Genomic DNA, 20,496 nt, shown 5'->3' with positions numbered 1-20,496 from the left:
TCTAGTTTAATTTGCTCATTTTTTATCAGCATATATGCTTTGTGCCTTTGTATTTGCAAAGGAATCAATGAATGCACATTGAATATACTTCGGACAGAGTTACTAGGTAGAATATTTAATCTTGACCATGTCGTAATACATCTTTTATCCACTAACAACAGAATATTAAAAAATGTTTCAACCAAGAGACGTGTTCTTCCCGCTATTATATAACTCTATTTGACATCATATCATATCACAATGAAGGGGGGGAAACTCTGGATTAAGAATATTTTTATGTTGCCCTTGTTCTTTGTTCTTATTCTTTTACCTAGAGTTCTCTCTTTAGCTATGGCTATCGTCATTCGATAATGTGCCATTTATTTATATATTACTTTATCTCCATGGTCTTTTACATTTTCTGTCCTTACATTACATGACTGAGAAAATGACTTAAACGGGCCGGGCCAACACCCCCACCCCTTGAACTCCACTGACAAATCCACTCATCCCCAATAACTTGTGTTCTATTTTTTCTTCTTTTTACTGATGTAGTTACTTGTTTAGAAATAGTTATATGTCTTTTTCGAAATTCAAATTATACTTTCATCTATACAGAAGCCTAATTTATATTACTAGACCAATACATTTATGTTTATCCATTATCTTTCTTTTTTACAGTATCCATTATCAAACATACATGTGGTGCAAATGATGAACATTTCTTTAGTCTTATAGCATTGAATCTTTATAATTATTTTACTTTTTTTCTTAATATTAAATAGACATGTGACATAAACAAGATATTGATTTAACCGTAAGCAAGCTAAACATTTGTAGGACTGAGAACACAAATCAAATTTCAAAAAAAAATATTTAGTATTTTAAGAGATTGCTATAGTTGTCAATTTGGCCTGGCCCAAGCCATTCGGGTTACCCCACAACAAACCTATATATTTTTAGGTCGCTTCGGCCAAAATTGACGCGGTCTACTAATTTATGAACTTAACCCAACCCTCCACAGGTTGCGGGGCAAATGGGCGAGCACTTTCTTTCAAAAAATCATTTTAACTTTTATTTTGTAGTAAAATTTAAGGTAAATGATTCATTTTTTCATTAAACATAGAAATAGAAGAAAAAAAGTAAAAAATATTTTGTTATTACTCTAGTCTTTTTATTTTTATGTGTATTTTTAACATGTTTATATTTAATTAAAAAATAAAATATATAAGAGAAAAATAAATAGATGACCATCGTGGGCCCATCACTGGTCAGCCCACATTGGGCTGCTTGCTGCTCAAATATCAAGTCTAGGTGAATTGGGCCAAATCTTGTTCGACTTTGAATTTTTGTAGTTCAGCCTATGCTTTTGGTCGGGGTATTCAGGTCGGCACGTAGGACCTAGCTCATTTTGACAGCTCTACTTAGAAACAGAAGGTAAGAGAAACGAATGAAAATGACCCCATAAATTTTACATATTCGCCCATAAGGAAATTTGTTAAGACCCATTTTCAATCCCTCAACTTCAGTACATATTGATTTTACACTGTGTTTGTTAGGCAAGAGATACCGAAGAGAGAAGTCCTGCTGAGAGAGATACATGAGAGATGTGTAATCTCCACTTGTTTGGTATGAAATACTGTAGTAGAGAGAGAGTTTAAAAAGGTACTCAATGACACTTTTTTCAATCTCTCCAAATTGGGGAGAATTTGAACAGTAGAGACTCGTGGCTATCATATTCACTTTTTGTCCTTTTATTTTGTGTCTGTAACAATAGTTTATTGCATATATTAATTGGGTTAAAATTGTCTTTTGACACAAAATATAACTTTCCACATCATTCATTCTCTTCTCTTTCTCTTTTATCTCTATCATACCAAACAACCTACTAAATCTACTCTAATTCTCACTTATTTCTCTCTACTCAACGTCTCTCTTCTCTACCCTCTCTTCTCTATCTCTATCTTCTCTACCAAATAGAGCATTAGGGTTTTATTGAAATTTGTCGTTGCCATTGAAAAGTTAGGAAAAGTCATAGCTAGCTATACCTAGTAAAGGAAAAGGTTCAAAATTGGACTTTTTTTTTTCATGGACCACGTTAGGTTAACTCTAGAAAATAGAAATCGTCACAATTCAAAGTATTCTTTACTCTAATGGGTCAACTCATGAATTATGAACATTTTCAATAATTCCTAAAATATGGTATAACTATATTATACAAAGTTATAAAATTTATACAACACTTTTTATAAAATAATTCTTCTCGATATATTTCCATCACATTAACTATTTTGTATGATAATTACTTTTCTTTATTCCCTTTTCTTTCACATGTACAAAGTGAAATAAATTTTCTCTTATTATTAAGGGGATTAAGCTTAGGATAAGATGTTTAATTGAATTTTGATCTAAATGCAAATCCACCCCGTTATCTTATAAATTTGAGACCTCACTCTGGAGAATGAGGCACTCAAACAACACACTCTCCTCAGAAATTAACACGTCAGCTTTTAAATAAAAAATACCCATTCTCTCCCTTATTTCTGCAAGTCGTGTTTATCACGCGCTGTGTTTGTTTCTGGTTTTCTTTGATTCGGTACTCCCTTCTTTACTTTCATCAACTCTTTTACTCTCCCAAAGCTAAAATCCCTCATTCTACTCATCAATTTTACTATCCCAAATCAAATCCCTGAATCATCTCCCAATTTAACCATCTTTCTTCAATTTCAAATTTTATTTATCTCTTTCACCCTCCCAATTCGAATCCATGAGACAACTCTCAATTACGGTCATTTTACAATTTCAAATTCCGAATCTCAATTTCGGTCATTCTCCTTAGTACCTTTTATTTTCAAGACGTTCTTCTTTGGGTGCTTTTCTTCTTCATTTCTCTGTTTATGTTTCATGTGTTTTGAATCCATATTCTTCCAATTTGACTTACACACTCTGTAATTAGTTCTAGAGATCTGAAACCGCTCAGTTTATTTGTTTCTGTATGTTTAATTGTTTAGTATTTCAATGTTTCTGATAGATGAGATTTGCTTTGTGGAGGGTGCAATCATAAGGGGGGACACATGGAGTTGTTGTTATTGATTAAGATTTGTACCTAATTCCAATTGACACTATGAAAATAAAGGTGAAGGCAAGTATTTACTACTTAACAAATTTGTTATGAATGACGTTGAAAATCAGATGGATGTTCGAGGAGCTCTTGGTGATTTCTTTCAATCACAACTGAAGCTCTTTTACCGTAGCTACAATGCTGCTGCTGTTAGGATACACAGCCAAGAGCTTGATATGAATTTTAGATGGCTTGGAAAGAAAAATTATTGTAGTATTTCTGTATCAATCTTTTCATGAAAATTTTGTGCTTGCACTAACAGTTTTGTAGAAAATTAATAGAAATGTAATTCTCAAAATTGAATTTGAGAATCACCAATCTCTGTTGCTCAAGCTGGATAATGGTATTGGTTGGGTTCCCAGCTTTTAGTGCCTCATGATATGAAGCTAGGAATATTTGCCTCTGACTTGCAACTTGCAAGGTGAGGGTATTATGAGAAAACCAAAAAGACAAACAAGATGGAATTTGAGGATTATGCCATTTTGTGTGCAGCTTAATTAAATGTTATGATTCACCAAATACACAGCTTGGTTGTTGTCTTCTCTGTAAGTTACATCTTAATATATCTGTTAAGTATGAGGTGGTAAAGAAATATATGGTATATTCTTTATTTACCTTAATGAGCAGAGGTAGTGAAGTTCATTATCTCAACAATGTAAATTAAATTTTTGAATGACAGCCACATAATATGAGGGTGGGAAAATGTACTTCCATATATGATAGAACCAATGCTTCTGTGGTAAAATGAGGGTGGGAAAATGTGCAGCATATGAGGGTGGGAAAATGTACTTCATAAACAAGGTTTTTTTTGTTACAATACTCTTATTAGTTTTGAGACTATCTAAAATATTTGTGTCTTTTTAATGTCTCATAACTAATAATAGGGGTTAAAAGTAAATGATAAAACAAGAGACAATTTTTTTTTAGCACCAAGCGGATCTAGAGCTAGAAATCATGTGAAAAACTTCCTGATGCTCTGATATATTAAATAGGCAGATTTTTTCTAATAAATATTTCTTCATACAAACATTGAACAAAGCAATAAAATAAACAAAATTTCTTCATAAATAATATAAAATGAAAATTTCAATATACTGAGATTTTCTTATGTTCAATTTTTTTTTAATATATTAGAGTTAAAAACCCGTGCATTTGCACGGGCTATGTGCTAGTTTTAAGAAATAGAAGAAAATAAAAACATAGGAGGGATGGAAGGGCAAATGGGTCATTTAAGGGGCACTCTGAAAACAGATTAGCTTGAGAGAGAAGAAAGAGCGAAAGCATAACAGAAGAAAGAGAGAAGCGCAAGTTAGCGCCATTGTTTCCTCTCAGTCTCAGTCTCAGTCTCACCCATTCTTCTCTACTCTTCCTCTTCCTATCGCTTTTCTTCTTCCTCTTCGAACTTAAACTCACCGATTTTGCAGACATGGCTTGCAGGCGTTTGATAACGCAGGTAAGTTAATTCGTTGATCAAACTCGTGGGTTTTGATTATTTGGAGTACCCTTTTCTTCTTTTGCTTCTTAATGTATTATACACTTCACAGTAGGTAAGAAAGTTCTAGCTTTAGCTTTAGGGTGTGTTTGCAAGTTGAGTTTTGGGAGTTTTGTATTAAGGGGAGAAGGGCTTGGGAAATTTATGATTTATATCTTGTATTATTTTTATTTTTCAGATAACTTTATGTTCTATTTTTACAGGCTACAAGGCATCAATCAGAATTTGGAAAGCTCAAAAATTTGTTAGCTAGAAGCTATAATTTGTCTGTTAACAAGTTTGAAGGCTTTAAAGGTATGGAATTCTTGTCACTACAGTACATTTAGTTTGTGTTGCGTTTCTATGACCATTTGTTTTTGTTTCTCTTGTTTGGGGCAGAGTTTCTATTTTGCTTTTTGAAAATTTAGTTTTCTGTGGAATTCATTATATGTATTTTTGATGAAAAGTTATTAGGATTAACCTATAGCTATTTTTTGTTGCTCTTACTTTCAATTTTCTGTAGGGAATAGGCTTTGCTGTTCTCAGGAGAGATTCCAATCAAGCTATGTTGGTAATCTGGCTTGTCAAGGGCGTGAAGCAGATAAAGCTAGTGAAGTTGATCTTAAAGAACTTAACCATCGAAATGATGCTGAAGCTGTGATAAGAGCATTTGAATGTCAGCCATCTCTACATGCTAATCCTTCAGCGGTTTCTGAATATGTTAAAGCATTGGTGAAAGTTGATAGCCTGGATGAAAGTGAATTATTGAAGACTTTGCATAGAGGTAACAATTTGGATAAAACTGCTTATTTTATTTTCACTGAGTTTCCCTATGATATTGCCTTGCTCTGTTTGATCTCTACTTCTTGTCAACATTGGCTTGCTGACTTGTTAACCTTGCTCAAGAAATAGGGTGTTTTTTTCACAAGCAGGAAACCAGGCATATGCTGCTTTTGAAGTGTTAAATTTTAATTAGAAAGCTCAGTTAGTTACTACTCTGTCTAAAGGAACTAGGGAAGTGCTGTACCATGGCTGTGCCCTAAGTAACATCTCAAGGAATGGATTTATTTGTATTGCATTTAGAATCCTAACTTGCTGAGTGTTGGGATTTGAGGTTAAGCATTCTTCTAAATGTACTTGGTATAGCCCCTTTTTTTCATTAAAACACAATTAAATAGGAATACTTTGCTATCTCCTCCCATTTACAGTCAATTTATCGATTTTTTTTTTGTTGATTGGAAATCATTTTGGTATACGATCTGCAATGTTGTATGGGATTGAATGTTGGTTAAGAGCCAACAAGAAAATAAGCTTAGTGCCACAGAGATGGGAATGTTTGAATGGATGAGCAGTTACATAAGACAAGATAGTGTTTGAAGTACGTGTTGTAGCTCCTAAGGTAGACAGGATGGTATAGTTTTAGATGGTTTTGGGCATATGCGAAGAAGAATTATAGAAGCATCAATAAGGAGGGTTGAACCGATGGAATAGTTAAGGTAGAGGGAGATTAGGAAAACTATAAGCCAAACTATTAAAAGAGATTTAGAGGTAAATAATCTATTTTTGAACTTAATACATAATAGGGCATTGTGGAGTTGTGCGTTCATATAGGCAAATACTTGATCGTGGTGGTTGTTTTGGTTAAATTTATGGCATCACCATATTATTGAAATAGTAAAGCTAATTGCAATGTATTTGGGCGTCTGATCTTGGTTTACCTCATGCCAATTGAAGTCTTTGAGCTGAGTAATCTTATGGTATATTAGTTTTTTTACTTATTGACATCAGTGCATTTATCTGGTAGCATTGATCTTAATCTTATTTTCGGGACTATGAAGTTCACTTAATGTCTTCTAGTAGTTAGCATTAAACAAAATAAGGTTACTTTTATTTATTGCTGCAATCACAATCACATTATATATTTTACTCTTCACCTTTCCTAGGACTTGGTATGAATGAAGAAGTGCAGCCCGGTGTGGAGTCAAGTACTAAATTTAGTGACATAAAAGGTGTTGATGAGGCAAAAGGAGAACTGGAAGAAATTGTTCACTACTTCCGGGATCCTAAGGTAGACTTCTCTCGCTTAATAATTCTCAAGAAATCATTCTATTGCTTCGGATAATAATCCACCGTCTGCATATTAGATTAGAGTATTAAGGAAATCATTCTATTGCTTCAAAATTGCACCATTTTGCCTCAGGTGGCACCATATCAGACACCCCATCTAAATAACTTTGAATTAGTACATACTCTTTAAGTCTCACCCTTAGGTTTCCTATTAGATCCTTTTTCATTTTTCATTAGCTACCTTTGTTCCATTGCCTTCAAGTTTCAAGTTCAACATGCCAACCCCATTTCAAAATGTGTATAGGTTTCAGATTTTTTTTAGCATGATAATTTATTTTGAAATGCTTGTTACATATCTGCTTTCTTAGTAGTTATTTTTTGAATTGGTAGTTTCTTATGAGAATCTGACGACAGATTTGGGTGACATGTCCTCCAACATAGGTTCTTAAAATGGCCTATGCTGTATTTAGAACCTGAATTCTGGTGACTATATATGAAGACCTTTATTATTCTGTTGGATAACGTGTTTCCCTTGCAACAGTTCTATACTCGTCTTGGTGCGAAGTTCCCAAAATGTTTTTTGCTTGCTGGCCCGTCTGGCAATGGTAAAACGATGTTGGCAACAGCTGTTGCTGGAGAGGCTGGGGTTCCTTTCTTCTCATGCAGTGGACGTGAATTTAAAGGAATGTCTGTTGGGGCTGGCGCACGAAGGATGAAGGATCTCTTTGCTGCTGCAAAAAAGCGGTCACCTTGTATAATCTTCATTGATGAGATCGATGCTATTGGAGCAAGCCAAAATCAATTCCTCGTTGAGCTCGATGGACTCAAGCAAAACGATGGCATAATTGTGATTGCAGCTACTAATGTTCCAACGTCACTAGATAAGGCCTTGGTAAAACCTGGTCGATTTGATCGCCATGTCGATGTGCTTTGAAGGAAGGCTCCAGATTTTGGAATCTCTCTTGTCAAAGGTATACTTTTTTCCTTTGAAATTTTTTATGTTATTTTGTTGCTTGGGTTGTCCTATGATTTCTACTTGTGTTGGGGCACATATTTAGTGCTTGCTCTGTATTGATGCAAAACTTTGCTTGGGTCCATGGATAATGGATCTGTTAAAACTAGAAGGTAACTTTAACAGGTTAAGTTAGCATATGAATGGACCTCTTGCATTTTGTACCCTTAACATCAAGCATTTGTCATATATTAATCTGTGTTTGATAATGCCTGCCCGCCTATCAGACTTCTTGTGCTGATTTTCTTTCTCCATGTAGGTGCTGAAGGCTGATGATATTAATTTGAAGTACTTCACTAAACAAACATATCTGTTCTCTGGTGCTGACCTTGCAAACATGGTTAATACTGCGGTTCTTAAGGCTACAATGGGTGGTGCAAAAGCTGTGACCAAGAAAGATTTAAAGTATTCCATTATTCTAATTAATATAAGTTCCACTATAATGAAATACTGTTTCAAAAAACTATAATGAAATACAATTAAAATATAAATATAAATTTATAATAAATAATTTTAATTTCTTCGTGAAGATACAAATGAAATTTGAAAATAATTGCAAAAGTATTATTATTATTGATATGCTTAATATTATATATTTTAATTCCACAACAATTACAAAGTAACTATATGTCCACGCATTGCATGTGTCATATTTTAATAACTTATTAAATCTGAAGCTAAGACGTGGACCTGCCACATAAAAAACATTCATGTCATAAGTTACGAATATGACAATCACTACAAGAATAACGTGAAATACTAATGGTAAAAAATCACCGGCAAGCCTTAAACTGAAGATGATCAGAGATAGCACAAGGGGCGGGGGGGTTTGAATTGTGTCATCTAAAAACTTGGTTTTTCAAACAATTAAAAGATTCATCATCTTCGTTGGTATCGTTTGGTGCAACAAAAACTCTATCATGGTAAAGACCGGTAGACACACAAGCATTTTATCTTGGTTCAACCCCATAACGCTAAGGTTACATTCAGTCCTTGACTATATTAAGATTTCACTATTCAAGTATCAAGTACTTCTCCTTACAAGTATTCTTGTCCATGCCTTTTCAGGCATAACGAGTATTATTTGGTCACTGCCTCTCCAGACAAAACAAGTATTCTTTTACCACTACCTCTTCAGGCACTTACAAGTATTTGAAGGACTTCTCTTTACAAGTATTCGAAGGACTCCTCCTTACTAAGTATTATCATGACTCCTCCTTACAACAAGTATTATTCAGGACTTCTCCCAAAATAATCTTTCTCAAGATTGTTTTATTCTACATGATTCTCTTCTTCTAAGAGTGGTTGTAGAACTAGTAAAGCTTAGGAACAATAAAGTAGTTTGTGAGGTTTGAATTTAGGCATTTACTTTATGTTCTATTACATGAGAGATGTAGAGAGGATTTGACCCTCAATAAAATATACTCTTCATGTTGAAGCAGACGATGATATAAATCTATTTCATAAAATGTGTCATCGACTTCTGAAGTTGTGAGCTAATGACTTCTTTTCTTCTTGAGCACAAAGGCTCCTTTGATTGTGAGCGCAGAAGCTTGTGAGTTGTGAGCGCAATGTCTTCAATTCTTTCCTTTATACTTATGAATCTTCTGTATCATGGATTATAGTTGTTGGAGCTTGGAATTTTTATAATTATTTTACTTTTTCTCTTAATATTAAATTGACATGTGACACAAACAAGATGTTGACTTAACAGTTAGCAAGCTAGATATTTGTAAGGGTGAAAACACAAGTTTGAATTTCAAAAAAATAATTTAGTATTTGAAGAGATTGTTATAGTTGTCAATTCGGCCTGGCCCTAGCCATTCGGGTTGCCCCACAACATACCAATGTATTTTTAGGTTGCTTGGGCCAAAATTGACGCGGTCTACTAATTTTTGAACTTAACCCAACCCTCGCTGCGGGGCAAATGGGCTTAGCCCATTGACTAGTACTTTCTTTCAAAAAATCATTTAAACTTTTATTTTGTAGTAAAATTTAAGGTAAATAGCTTATTTTTTAGTACATTAAACGTAGAAACAGGAAAAAAAGTAATAAATATTTTGTTATTACTCTAGTCTTTTTATTTTTGTGTGTATTTTTTAACATGTTTATATTTAATTAAAAATAAAATAAGAGGAAAATAAAAAGACGACCATCGTGGGCCCGTCATTGGTCAGCCCACATTGGGTTGCTTGCTGCTCAAATATCAAGTCTAGGTGAATTGGGCCAAATCTTGTTTGACTTTGAATTTTTGTAGTTCAGCCTATGCTTTTGGTCGGGGTATTCGGGTCGGCCCATTGGACCTAGCTCATTTTGACAGCTCTACTTAGAAACAGAAGGTAAGAGAAAAGAATGAAAATGAGCCCATCAATTTTACATTTTCGCCCATAAGGAAATTTGTTAAGATCCCTTTTCAATCCCTCAACTTCAGTTCATATGGATTTTAGGGTTTTACTGAAATTTTTCGTTGCCATTGAAAAGTTAGGAAAAGTCATAACTAGCTATACCTAGTAAAGGAAAAGGTTCAAAATTGGACTTTTTTTTTTTTCAGGGACCACGTTACCACGTTAGGTTAACTCTAGAAAATAGAAATCGTCACAATTCAAAGTATTCTTTACTCTAATGGGTCAACTCATGAATTATGATCATTTTCAATAACTCCTAAATTATGGTATAACTATATTGTACAAAGTTATTAAATTTATACAACACTTTTTATAAAAATAATTCTTCTCGATATATATATATTTCCATCACATTAACTATTTTGTATGATAATTACTTTTCTTCATTCCCTTTTCCTTCACATGTAGAAAGTGCTATACAATTTTTTTCAGAAATAAATTTTCTCTTATTATTAAGGGGATTAAGCTTAGGATAATATGTTTTCATTAAATTTTGATCTAAATGCAAATTTTAAGAAATATAGTAAGAAATAGAAGAAAATAAAAATATAGGAGGGATGGAAGGGTAAATGGGACATTTTATGGGCACTCTGAAAACCGATTAGCTTGAGAAAGAAGAAAGAGCGAAAGCATAACAGAAGAGAAGGAAGAGAGAAGCGCAATTTAGTGCCATTATTTCCTCTCAGTCTCACCCATTCTTCTCTACTCTTCCTCTTCCTATCGCTTTTCTTCTTTCTCTGCGAACCTCACCGATTTTGCAGACATGGATTGCAGGCGTTTGATAATGCAGGTAAGTTATTTCATCGATCAAACTCGCGGGTTTCGATTATTTGGATAACCCTTTTCTTCTTTTGCTTCTTTTTTTTTGGACAAACTTCTTTTGCTTCTTAATGTGCTATACACTTCACAGTGGGCAAGAAAGTTCTAGCTTTAACTTTAGGATGTGTTTGCAAGTTGAGTTTTGGAGGAACTGAAAAGAGCGGGTTTGGGTGTTTTTTTATTAAGGGGGGAAGGGCTTGGGAAATTTATGATTTGTATCTTGTATTTTTTTTTGTCATATAAATTTATGTTCTACTTTTACAGGCTACAAGGCATCAATCAGAGTTTGCAAAGCTAAAAAATTTGTTGGCTAGAAGTTATTTGTCCGTTAATAAGTTTGAAGGCTTTGCAGGTATGAAATTCTTGTTGCTACAGCACATTTAGTTTGTGTTGTGTTTCTATGACCATTTGTTTTTGTTTCTCTTGTTTGGGCAGACTTACTATTTTTCTTTTTGAAAATTTATTTTTCTGTGGAATTCATTATATGTATTTTTGATGAGAAGTCATTGAGAGAGAAAGAGAGGCATGTTATCGAGAAAGAGAGGCAAAGCTAAAAAAATTGTTGTCCACGTATATATATATATTAATTAGATGATTAAAATTAGTGAAATCTACATGGCGGAGGTGACTAAAAATTCGTGACACAACATAAAACACACTTTGTCCAATTTGATTAAAAAAAAATCTCAAGGCTTTTAGTATTGTACACTCCTTATATTAAGAAGATTCTTCAATAGTTGTGCCTTGTGTCGAGACCATGGCTGTTCTCTGTTTGGAAATAATCTGTTGGGGAGATGCTGCAACTCTTGAGATTTCCTTCCTTTCCACGTGAAACCTGGGCTATTTCACGTGGAAACTTGAGTTTTTCACGTGAAACCTTGGAATTTCACGTGGAATCCTGAGTTTTCCAAGCTTTTCACGTGGAACTTGGCCAATTTCACGTGGAATGTTGAGATTTCCTTCCTTTCCACGTGAAACCTGGGCTATTTCACGTGGAAACTTGAGTTTTCCACGTGAAACCTTGGAATTTCACGTGGAATCCTGAGATTTCCAAGCTTTTCACGTGGAAACTTGAGTTTTTCACGTGGAATGTTGAGATTTCCTTCCTTTCCACGTGAAACCTGGGCTATTTCACGTGGAAACTTGAGTTTTCCACGTGAAACCTTGGAATTTCACGTGGAATCCTGAGATTTCCAAGCTTTTCACGTTGAACTTGGGCTGTTTCACGTGGAAAACTCAAGTTTCCACGTGAAACCTTGGCAATTTCACAAGGAATCTTGAGATTTCCTAGCTTTCCACGTGAAACCTTGGCGGAAGCACTTGAAGATTCAAAGCGTGCATAAGCACTAACCTTTAGGTTCAATTCGCGCCCACCAATTAATATGTATTGGATGCAAATGAGAAAACCGGCGAATTCCCTTCAGGATACTTTGAATTCCTTGATGTGGTTTGCACTAACACACCAAGCGTATCTTTGATAATAGTTTACAGAAGTATGATTCCCACACTTCACTCATGCATTAGTGAAGTGGAGGATGATTTAGTATTAAGTAAATGGAAGAGAAATTGGCTAAAATGAAGTCCAATTTCGTACATCAGAATTATCTGTTTTTCTGCCAAAGTATCTCTTTATATAGAGATATAAACATCCCTTGGTGAAGAGATATATCTCTTAATAAAAGGTTTCTCAAAAACTGAAATATATAATTAATGTTTCAGATATGTTACCAACCATCACGTTGGTTCATCTGGCAGCGCGTCCCATACAACCACCCAAGGGGTCTTGATCCCGTGTTCGAATCACGCCTCTTAACTGACCGGGTTCGAACCCGTACAGCACAGGTGCCATAGGATAATGCCTATCGATTGGACCATTTCACTATATTGTCATATCTTCAAACATTAATTAATATAAGCATTAATACAATGCATATTTCCAAGTATATATTTTGGAAATATCTCACAATCCCCCACCATTTACAAAATATAGCTAAATTCATATTTCTGGAAATATCATGGTTTCAGATAATGGTATCTTACGATTTGAACCATACCTTAGTAAGAAATGGGTTCCACTCATCCCGAATAGAAACTAGTAGACAAGCTTTGAACCAACTATTCAATGGAACAAGTGTGCATAACTTACACATGAAATCTCGGTATTATCAAAAGAATTTAAATTTGACACATTAAATAAGGTCTTGTGTCACATATCCTTTTCATGAGAATTTAAGAGTCAAGCCCTTTAACTCTATGAAGCGGCTCCACTTCATTCTCATATAGGTTGACTATATCAGAAATGCACCCATAATTATGCATTCCAACAAATATATGTTATATGTCCATTAAGAAGAAACCTTCATCCTACCACTTTATTCTTATGGTCCAAGTACTTCTACTCTTTGGGATGTATCGATAATTAAGTACTTGCAATCACTCTTATAGTGTACTTTCACCATTGAACTCAAGACTTAATTTTACTTAAGTGTGAGTTGAGTTTCCACTATTGGTGATCAATTTGATATGGGCTTGAGACTCATCCCCAATGATGTCTTCAACATCATTTCCTTTGTCAGACCTTTCGTCAAAGGATCTGCAAGATTCTTCTTAGTTCTTACGAACACTATGGAGATTACTCCATTTGAAATTAAATCCTTCACATAGCTATGTCTTAAACCAATATGTCTGGATTTTCCATTATATACTTGGCTGTATGCTTTTGATAGTGTGCACTGACTATCTCAATGTATGGATACTTGTCTCATTAGTTTTGGCCAAATAAGTATCTCATACAATAAATTTCTTAGTCATACAGTCTCTTTACTACATGCAGCAAGAGCAATAAACTCTGCAGCCATGGTGGAGTCGGCAATGCAAGTTTGTTTCTTTTAACCCCAAGAAATTGCACCTCCACCAAGGTTGAAAATCCATCCACAAGTGGAAGCATGATCTTCTACATAAGTTACACAACTGGCATCTGTATATCCTTCCAAAACTGAAGGATAACCATTATAGGTCAAGCTATAATTAATTGTCTCTTTCAAGTATTTTATTACTCTATTAACAACATGTCAATGGTCTTTACTTAGATTACATGTATACCGACTTAACCTACCGACAACATATGTCATATCAGGTCTAGTACAGGTCATGGCATACATTAAACATCCAATTGCCTTTGAATATTCAAGTTGTGCTACAAGGCATCCTTTAGGGGGTAGAAACTAATTTGCAATCAAAATGATCAAATTTCTAAAGCACTTTCTCAATATAGCTGAGATAAACCAATACTCTCACCATCTCTTATGATTTTAATTACTAAAATCACATCCGTTTCACCTAAATCTTTCATATCAAAATTATTGGATAGAAAAGATTTAGTCTTTTCTACCTTATTTAAATTAGTGCCAAAGTTTAACATATCATCCACATATAAATAATGTACTATCCACAAATAATTGACATTTGGGTGATCCTTAACTGTCTCATAATAATGAAATTCTATTTACTCATAAACCAATATTATCATATCATTTATAAAGTCATAATTATGAGTAAATGAATAACAACCATACAATTTGGAATTGATTAAACATACAAATTTGACCACACTAGTGATTAACAAATTAATCATAAATAATTCCAAAAATAAATGTTTCATAAACAATTAGAGACATAAAACTACATTTTATCATAATTTATGTAATTCCACATAATACAATGTGCAAAACATTATTTTCTTTTCACCAAAATATACATAAAGAATGATGAGTTGTGGACATGTTTCGCAGTGTACATTGATATATACCTTTAATATCAACATTGGAATATATGCATGTTCCAGTATAGTGGTTATGTCCATAAATTTGGACTTCAGGGTTCAAGTCTTGCCTCTGACGTTTTATTTTTAAATTTTGAAAATTTAAACTTTCAAAAATCAAAACGAAGAGGTGTCGTTCGGGTTCGAACCCACGCACCCTTTCAACTTACAGCCGAGCATAACCACCAAGCCAACGTTCAACGTTGGTCTTTTCACTCGCACATATAATACATAAAGGAATGACTTACGCAATTTTTTTTTTCCATTTCAGCCATGTTCAAAATTCATAAATTTGCATAGGATAATTCACATAAGTAAGTTACAAATGCAAACTTCAATCAACATTTATCATATCATCATGCAACGAAAAACAAATCATAAGTAGCAATGCATTCTTATGATACAAACATTTAAGAATAATTTTAACCATCATTCATTCATGCATAAGGAATTAAACCCAAACACATTCAAACATGAACATCAATATTTTTAGATTACAACAATTATATAATCTCAATCATTCATTTTAACCATCATATTCATGCAGCGGAAAATTAATAGTTAAGTTCTCAAAACCGTCAAGAATAATTTTAAGACATTCTCCATGGATCAAATCACCATTAAAGAAAAACTACAAATTCTCTAACTCATGCTTTGCTACCACATGTAAACTTAATCATATTAAAGCATGTAGAAGATATATCAGATCTTAAGAATTCATGTCTTCACACAATACGAATGGTTGTGGGGTACTAACCTCTATTCATAAGTGTAATTGATCCCATTTGATCTTCCTCTTGTTTCAGTCATGGTTTCTTTTTCCTTCTCTAATGATATTGTGGTGTTCAGAACATACACCACTTTCAAAGTTGTAAGACAGAATTGCATCTTCTTCTGCCATCGGTTGAACTTTCCTCCATCAAACTTGTCCAATTTCACAAAATTAGACGTCATGTCTTTGAGTGAAGCAGCCATTGATTACGAATAATTGAACCTAAAGATTGTTGGGAAATAAACTATTGGGGAGATGCTGCAACTCTTGGATTGATGAAGATCTTGATGACCGAAGCACTTGAAGATTCAAAGCGTGCATAAGCACTAACCTTTAGGTTCAATTCGCCCCCACCAATTACTGTATTGGATGCAAATGAGACAACCGGCGAATTCCCTTCAGGATACTTTGAATTTCTTGATGTGGTTTGCACTAACACACCAAGCGTATCTTTGATAATAGTTTACAGAAGTATGATTCCCACACTTCACTCATGCATTAGTGAAGTGAAAGATGATTTAGAATAAAGTAAATGGAGGAGAAATTGACCAAAAGGAAGTCCAATTTCGTGCATCAGAATTATCTGTTTTTCTGCCCAAATATCTCTTTATATAGAGATATAAACATCCCTTGGTGAAGAGATATATCTCTTAATAAAAGGTTTCTCAAAAACTGAAATATATAATTAATGTTTCAGATATGTTACCAACCATCACGTTGGTTCATCTGGCAGCGCGTCCCATACAACCACCCAAGGGGTCTTGATCCCGTTGTTCGAATCACGCCTCTTCCCTTTTTGCTCAGAATTTGAGTTTAAATTCAAATTAATGAAACAAAAAGTAACTGACCAGGTTCGAACCCGTACAGCACGGGTGCCATAGGATAATGCCTATCGATTGGACCATTTCACTATATTGTCATATTTTCAAACATTAATTAATATAAGCATTAATACAATGCATATTTCCAAGTATATATTTTGGAAATATCTCACATTCTCTTAGAGGACTATGGTTCTTTTATTAATTTATTTCTAGCTGTTTTGTTGCTGTTTTTTATTGGGTTTTTTCTGGTTTCAAAGGGTGAATTATGCTTCCCCCTGTTAAATGAACTTGCCTTTTAATTATGTACTGTTTCCTTTGTATGGGTCGAAGTCCCTTTACTTCATATCTATATAATTGGTTTTTCCGAAAAAAAAAGATGACATTTCAAAGAATTTTTTTTCAGGATTCAATTTAATTCCTCTCAAAATCTCATGGACCTCAAGCATATTTAAGCCTGACGGAAGAAATATTGAAACAAAAGTGACACAATAAATAATATTAATGTTTTTAAAAATCACAGTATAGGAAAAAATAAACAAAACTCATTTGGTTTCGTCAATTATACAAACAATACAGTGATAAATTTATTTCATTCCATCATAAATTATTCAAACAATAAAAATAACATTTCGTTCCACTATATTTCATTCCGCTCCATTCCATTTTATTCCGTCAATCCAAACATAGCCTTCAAGTATGACCTACAGTTGACGTTAAGTAGCCAGTCAATTCATATTAGAATTCATAAAACTAGAGGCTAGCTGCAGAAAAATATGAATAGTTATATCATGTGTAGCCTAGAGCTAGAAACAAGAGGAAAAATTTAGACTACAAATCCGATGTCAAAAGGCACAATCTAAAAGCAATAACAGATAACCAGTTTGGTCCCTGTCAGCTCTGAATTAGTTGATGGAAATGGGTCAGATCTACAAGTGTATAAATAAGCTAAGCCACCCATTTGGGAAGTGTACACCAGAAGGCATAGGAGACAGCAAGAGTAACTGCTGGATAGCAGTTATTTGTACCTCCAAAGAATCCAATAGGTCAGACACCCTTGCCATGGTTAATGATCAAATTGATAGAACGCCCGAAATAAACTCAGGAAATGTGTATTACTAAACACAAATAACATACATACAGCAATTCAATTGCTGTCCCAGAGACTAAGGTCTCCTACAGAGAATGTACTCAGTTCACAATCTTCTAACAACAACAACAACGATATTCATATTCTCCCTAAAACCAGAGATATATCCTAAAACATAACTATCAACTAACAGTATCCTATAATTAGACATTCTTTTAAAATAAAACTGCAGATCTGCATCAATTATTTTCTACAAATAACTGCTATCCAGCAGTTACTCTTGCTGTCTCTATGCCTTCTGGTGCACACTTTCCAAATGGGCGGCTTAGCTGATTTATACGCTAGTAGATCTGACCCATTTCCATCATTAGTTCACAGGTTCCACATTAGATGGAAATGTATCCCCCTGCCAAAACAGTTGGATCCCCTCTAAACAACCCCCCTGAAGGGAAATGGACCATCTTAGTGGAGCTATTATAATTAGTATTGAACAATAATTACATACCATCAAAGCCATTGCACCACTTTGGATAGGTCTAGTATAACATTTAATCACTACCTAGCTTGCATGGGTTACTGAGTTGAGAACATTACCTCACTTTTCACCGTAGGGATTCGTACATCCGACACACTTACATCCTATTAGGCATCTCTGATTCAGCTAATTTCCAAATAAAAAACAATTCAATTAATTAAGCTGTAATAGAAAACTAATTATTCACAAACGAAGGTCATAAAAATACTACCTTGAAACACCCACAATAATTGTTACTACAGTGGGTTTTATTGCTGCACCTACACAAGCTTCCTCTATAATTGCTCCATTTAATCACGAGTCCCCTATCGAAATGAAATTCCTCCTGTACTTTATGGGTATTTAAACATCCATCGCCGCACTGACAGTCTTGACCACAATAGAATCCATAGGTAAAGCACTTACAGAATCTGCATCCATTATGTATTTTTATTTAGATTTTAAAAAAATACATGTTACAGAGAATCATAAAAAATAGAAAAGATGACAAAAGAAAAAAAATTGGAATTTATAATTACAGCTATACAAAAATCTACTCAATATTGTACTTACGTGCCCCAGCAGTCCCTCCCAGCACACAAGCATGGTAGTGGGCGACTTTTGGAAGACGCAGCTGCAGTAGAAGGGCCAACTTCTTGGCTCTCTACAAGCTTTGTTGATTGGTCAGGATTATCAACTATTATTCTTGGCTTGTCAGGAGGCGGAAGTTTTTCCTCAAATTCGGAAGGCATATCCTATATATATATATATATGAACAGAAGACTATTTATAACCTTGAACTTCTTACGTTGTGTGCCATTAAACTTAAAAGGCGGCATAATATGTTAATTAGATTTATCAACTCATACAAAAATAAAAATAAAAAATAGAGATGAACTCAAAATTCATTTTGTATAGATAAAACAAATCAATTTGCATGTGCTTTGGTTTAGCATATTATAAACCGTATGATAGACTGTTCCTGACCTCTTCATCGCAAATGGGTGGTTTTACCTTAATTGCACATCCAGGAAACTTCTGCTCCAATTTTACCTCACACCCAGGAAACTTCTGCTCCAATTTTACCTCAGTGGTTTTTAATATATGTGTTTTGAATTGCTCATCATCAAGTCTTTGACCTTGATTCACAGCTTCATTTAAAATGTCACGGAAGCCTTCACCCTCCTCCTTCTTGATATTCCGTTGCATGCTATTCTCAGATTCCATTCCTGTCTGATTACCAAATTATAAATTAGAAAATTTAATGCACAATGATTCTGTACTCCTGTTTTTGCTAAAATATAAGCAAAATGATTTCTGATTTCTCTATCTATTTAGATGAACATGACTCACGCATATAACCAAATATCTCAAAAACAACAATGGGTAAATGGTCACATTGGTCCCTGGATGTTCGCACCGACTTCAGAATCGTCCCTGGATGAATTTTATTAGGCTCGCGGTCCCCAGATGTGGCAAAAAATAGTCATATTAGTCCCTGACGTTAAAATCTCCTAACGTCCGTTAACCCTATTAATAAAAGTCAACATTTCTAATTTTCTTTCACTTTGGTCCCTTTCTTCTTTCTTCCACCCTCTTCACCCCCTTCTTCCATCATTTTCACCAAAATCCACCCCCCATCAGGCTTCAGAAACCCAGAACGTAAACCCACAATCTTCACTTCCTTCATCTTCATCTTGTTCATCTTCACTTTATTCATCTTCCCCAAAAACCCAGAACTCCACCTCATCCGACCACCACTCCAGCCACCTCCCACATTTAAACGACCAACCTCCACCACGTAAACCACCTGATTCAAGTTCTCTGGTCACCACCCCCCTCACTCCAGACCTCGATGAAGATATATCTCAGATCTGTGTCCAAATCCCTAAACCCGGATTTGGGTACTGCTCTTTGGGGAATGAGAGAAAGGATAAACCAGATCTGGGTCGGAGGTTTGAATGAGGAAGGAGGCTGGTTGGTTCGTTTACGGAAGGTGGGTGTGGCTATGGATGTTGGGTTTTCAGTGTTTGGTGAGAAAAGCTTCAGATTGGTGGTGAAGGGGGTTGATTTGGCTTAGAGATGAGGAAAGTTGTAAACTTTACGGTTGAGTGTGGCTTGGATGTAACTCTGTTTTGTATTATATTTAAAATTCAAATTCAGTGTGATGAATGATCAACCTCAGTTCTTACTTCTTACCAGGCATTGGTCAGATTAAAGGCATGGTTTTTTTAAATGCATTTTTTAAACCAATTTCCAAATGATATTGTCCACGCTTGGGTGTTTGTGAACGGGACAGAGAAGGAGTGCGCTGTGATGGTTTCATGTAACAATTTGTCATCCTTAGAAATGGCATTGTAAACAGGATAGGAATAGTAGGAAGCTTATATTCAATTTTCAGAAGTTGTTACTGCTTTATTTCATTTTCTTCAATTTCAATGCTATCGTTTTAGGTGCATTTTTTGTGTTTATTACTGCCTAACAGAATATGTTCTGCAGGTGATTTGCCGGATAGAACACCATTAGGAACAATCCAGGTTTTGACCCCAAGCAATCATGCTAACACACCTCAATTTTCTGAGCCAATGAAATTTGATACCATGAA

General features: G+C 34.6%; 1 protein-coding gene and 1 long non-coding RNA gene across 2 annotated transcripts; one reads left to right on the top strand and one right to left on the bottom strand.

Moving 5' to 3' along the window:
* Nucleotides 1–4,241: 4,241 nt before the first annotated feature.
* On the top strand, nucleotides 4,242–8,179 carry LOC130724796 (ATP-dependent zinc metalloprotease FTSH 4, mitochondrial-like). Its single transcript, XM_057576079.1, has 6 exons — nucleotides 4,242–4,553; nucleotides 4,796–4,886; nucleotides 5,095–5,355; nucleotides 6,515–6,639; nucleotides 7,180–7,609; nucleotides 7,910–8,179. Exons 1-5 carry the CDS (start codon nucleotides 4,527–4,529, stop codon nucleotides 7,570–7,572), a joined length of 897 nt encoding a protein of 298 aa, XP_057432062.1. The 5' UTR covers nucleotides 4,242–4,526; the 3' UTR covers nucleotides 7,573–7,609; nucleotides 7,910–8,179.
* Nucleotides 8,180–16,852: 8,673 nt separating this feature from the next.
* On the bottom strand, nucleotides 16,853–18,629 carry LOC130724822 (uncharacterized). Its single transcript, XR_009014598.1, has 4 exons — nucleotides 18,465–18,629; nucleotides 18,124–18,322; nucleotides 17,972–18,038; nucleotides 16,853–16,991 (listed from the first exon to the last, which is right to left on the bottom strand). It is a non-coding gene; the product is annotated as an uncharacterized LOC130724822 (long non-coding RNA).
* Nucleotides 18,630–20,496: the final 1,867 nt, after the last annotated feature.

The sequence above is a fragment of the Lotus japonicus genome, chromosome 1, assembly GCF_012489685.1.
Source record: "Lotus japonicus ecotype B-129 chromosome 1, LjGifu_v1.2".
Lineage (NCBI taxonomy): Eukaryota > Viridiplantae > Streptophyta > Magnoliopsida > Fabales > Fabaceae > Lotus > Lotus japonicus.
This window is presented reverse-complemented; position numbering and strand designations above follow the sequence as displayed.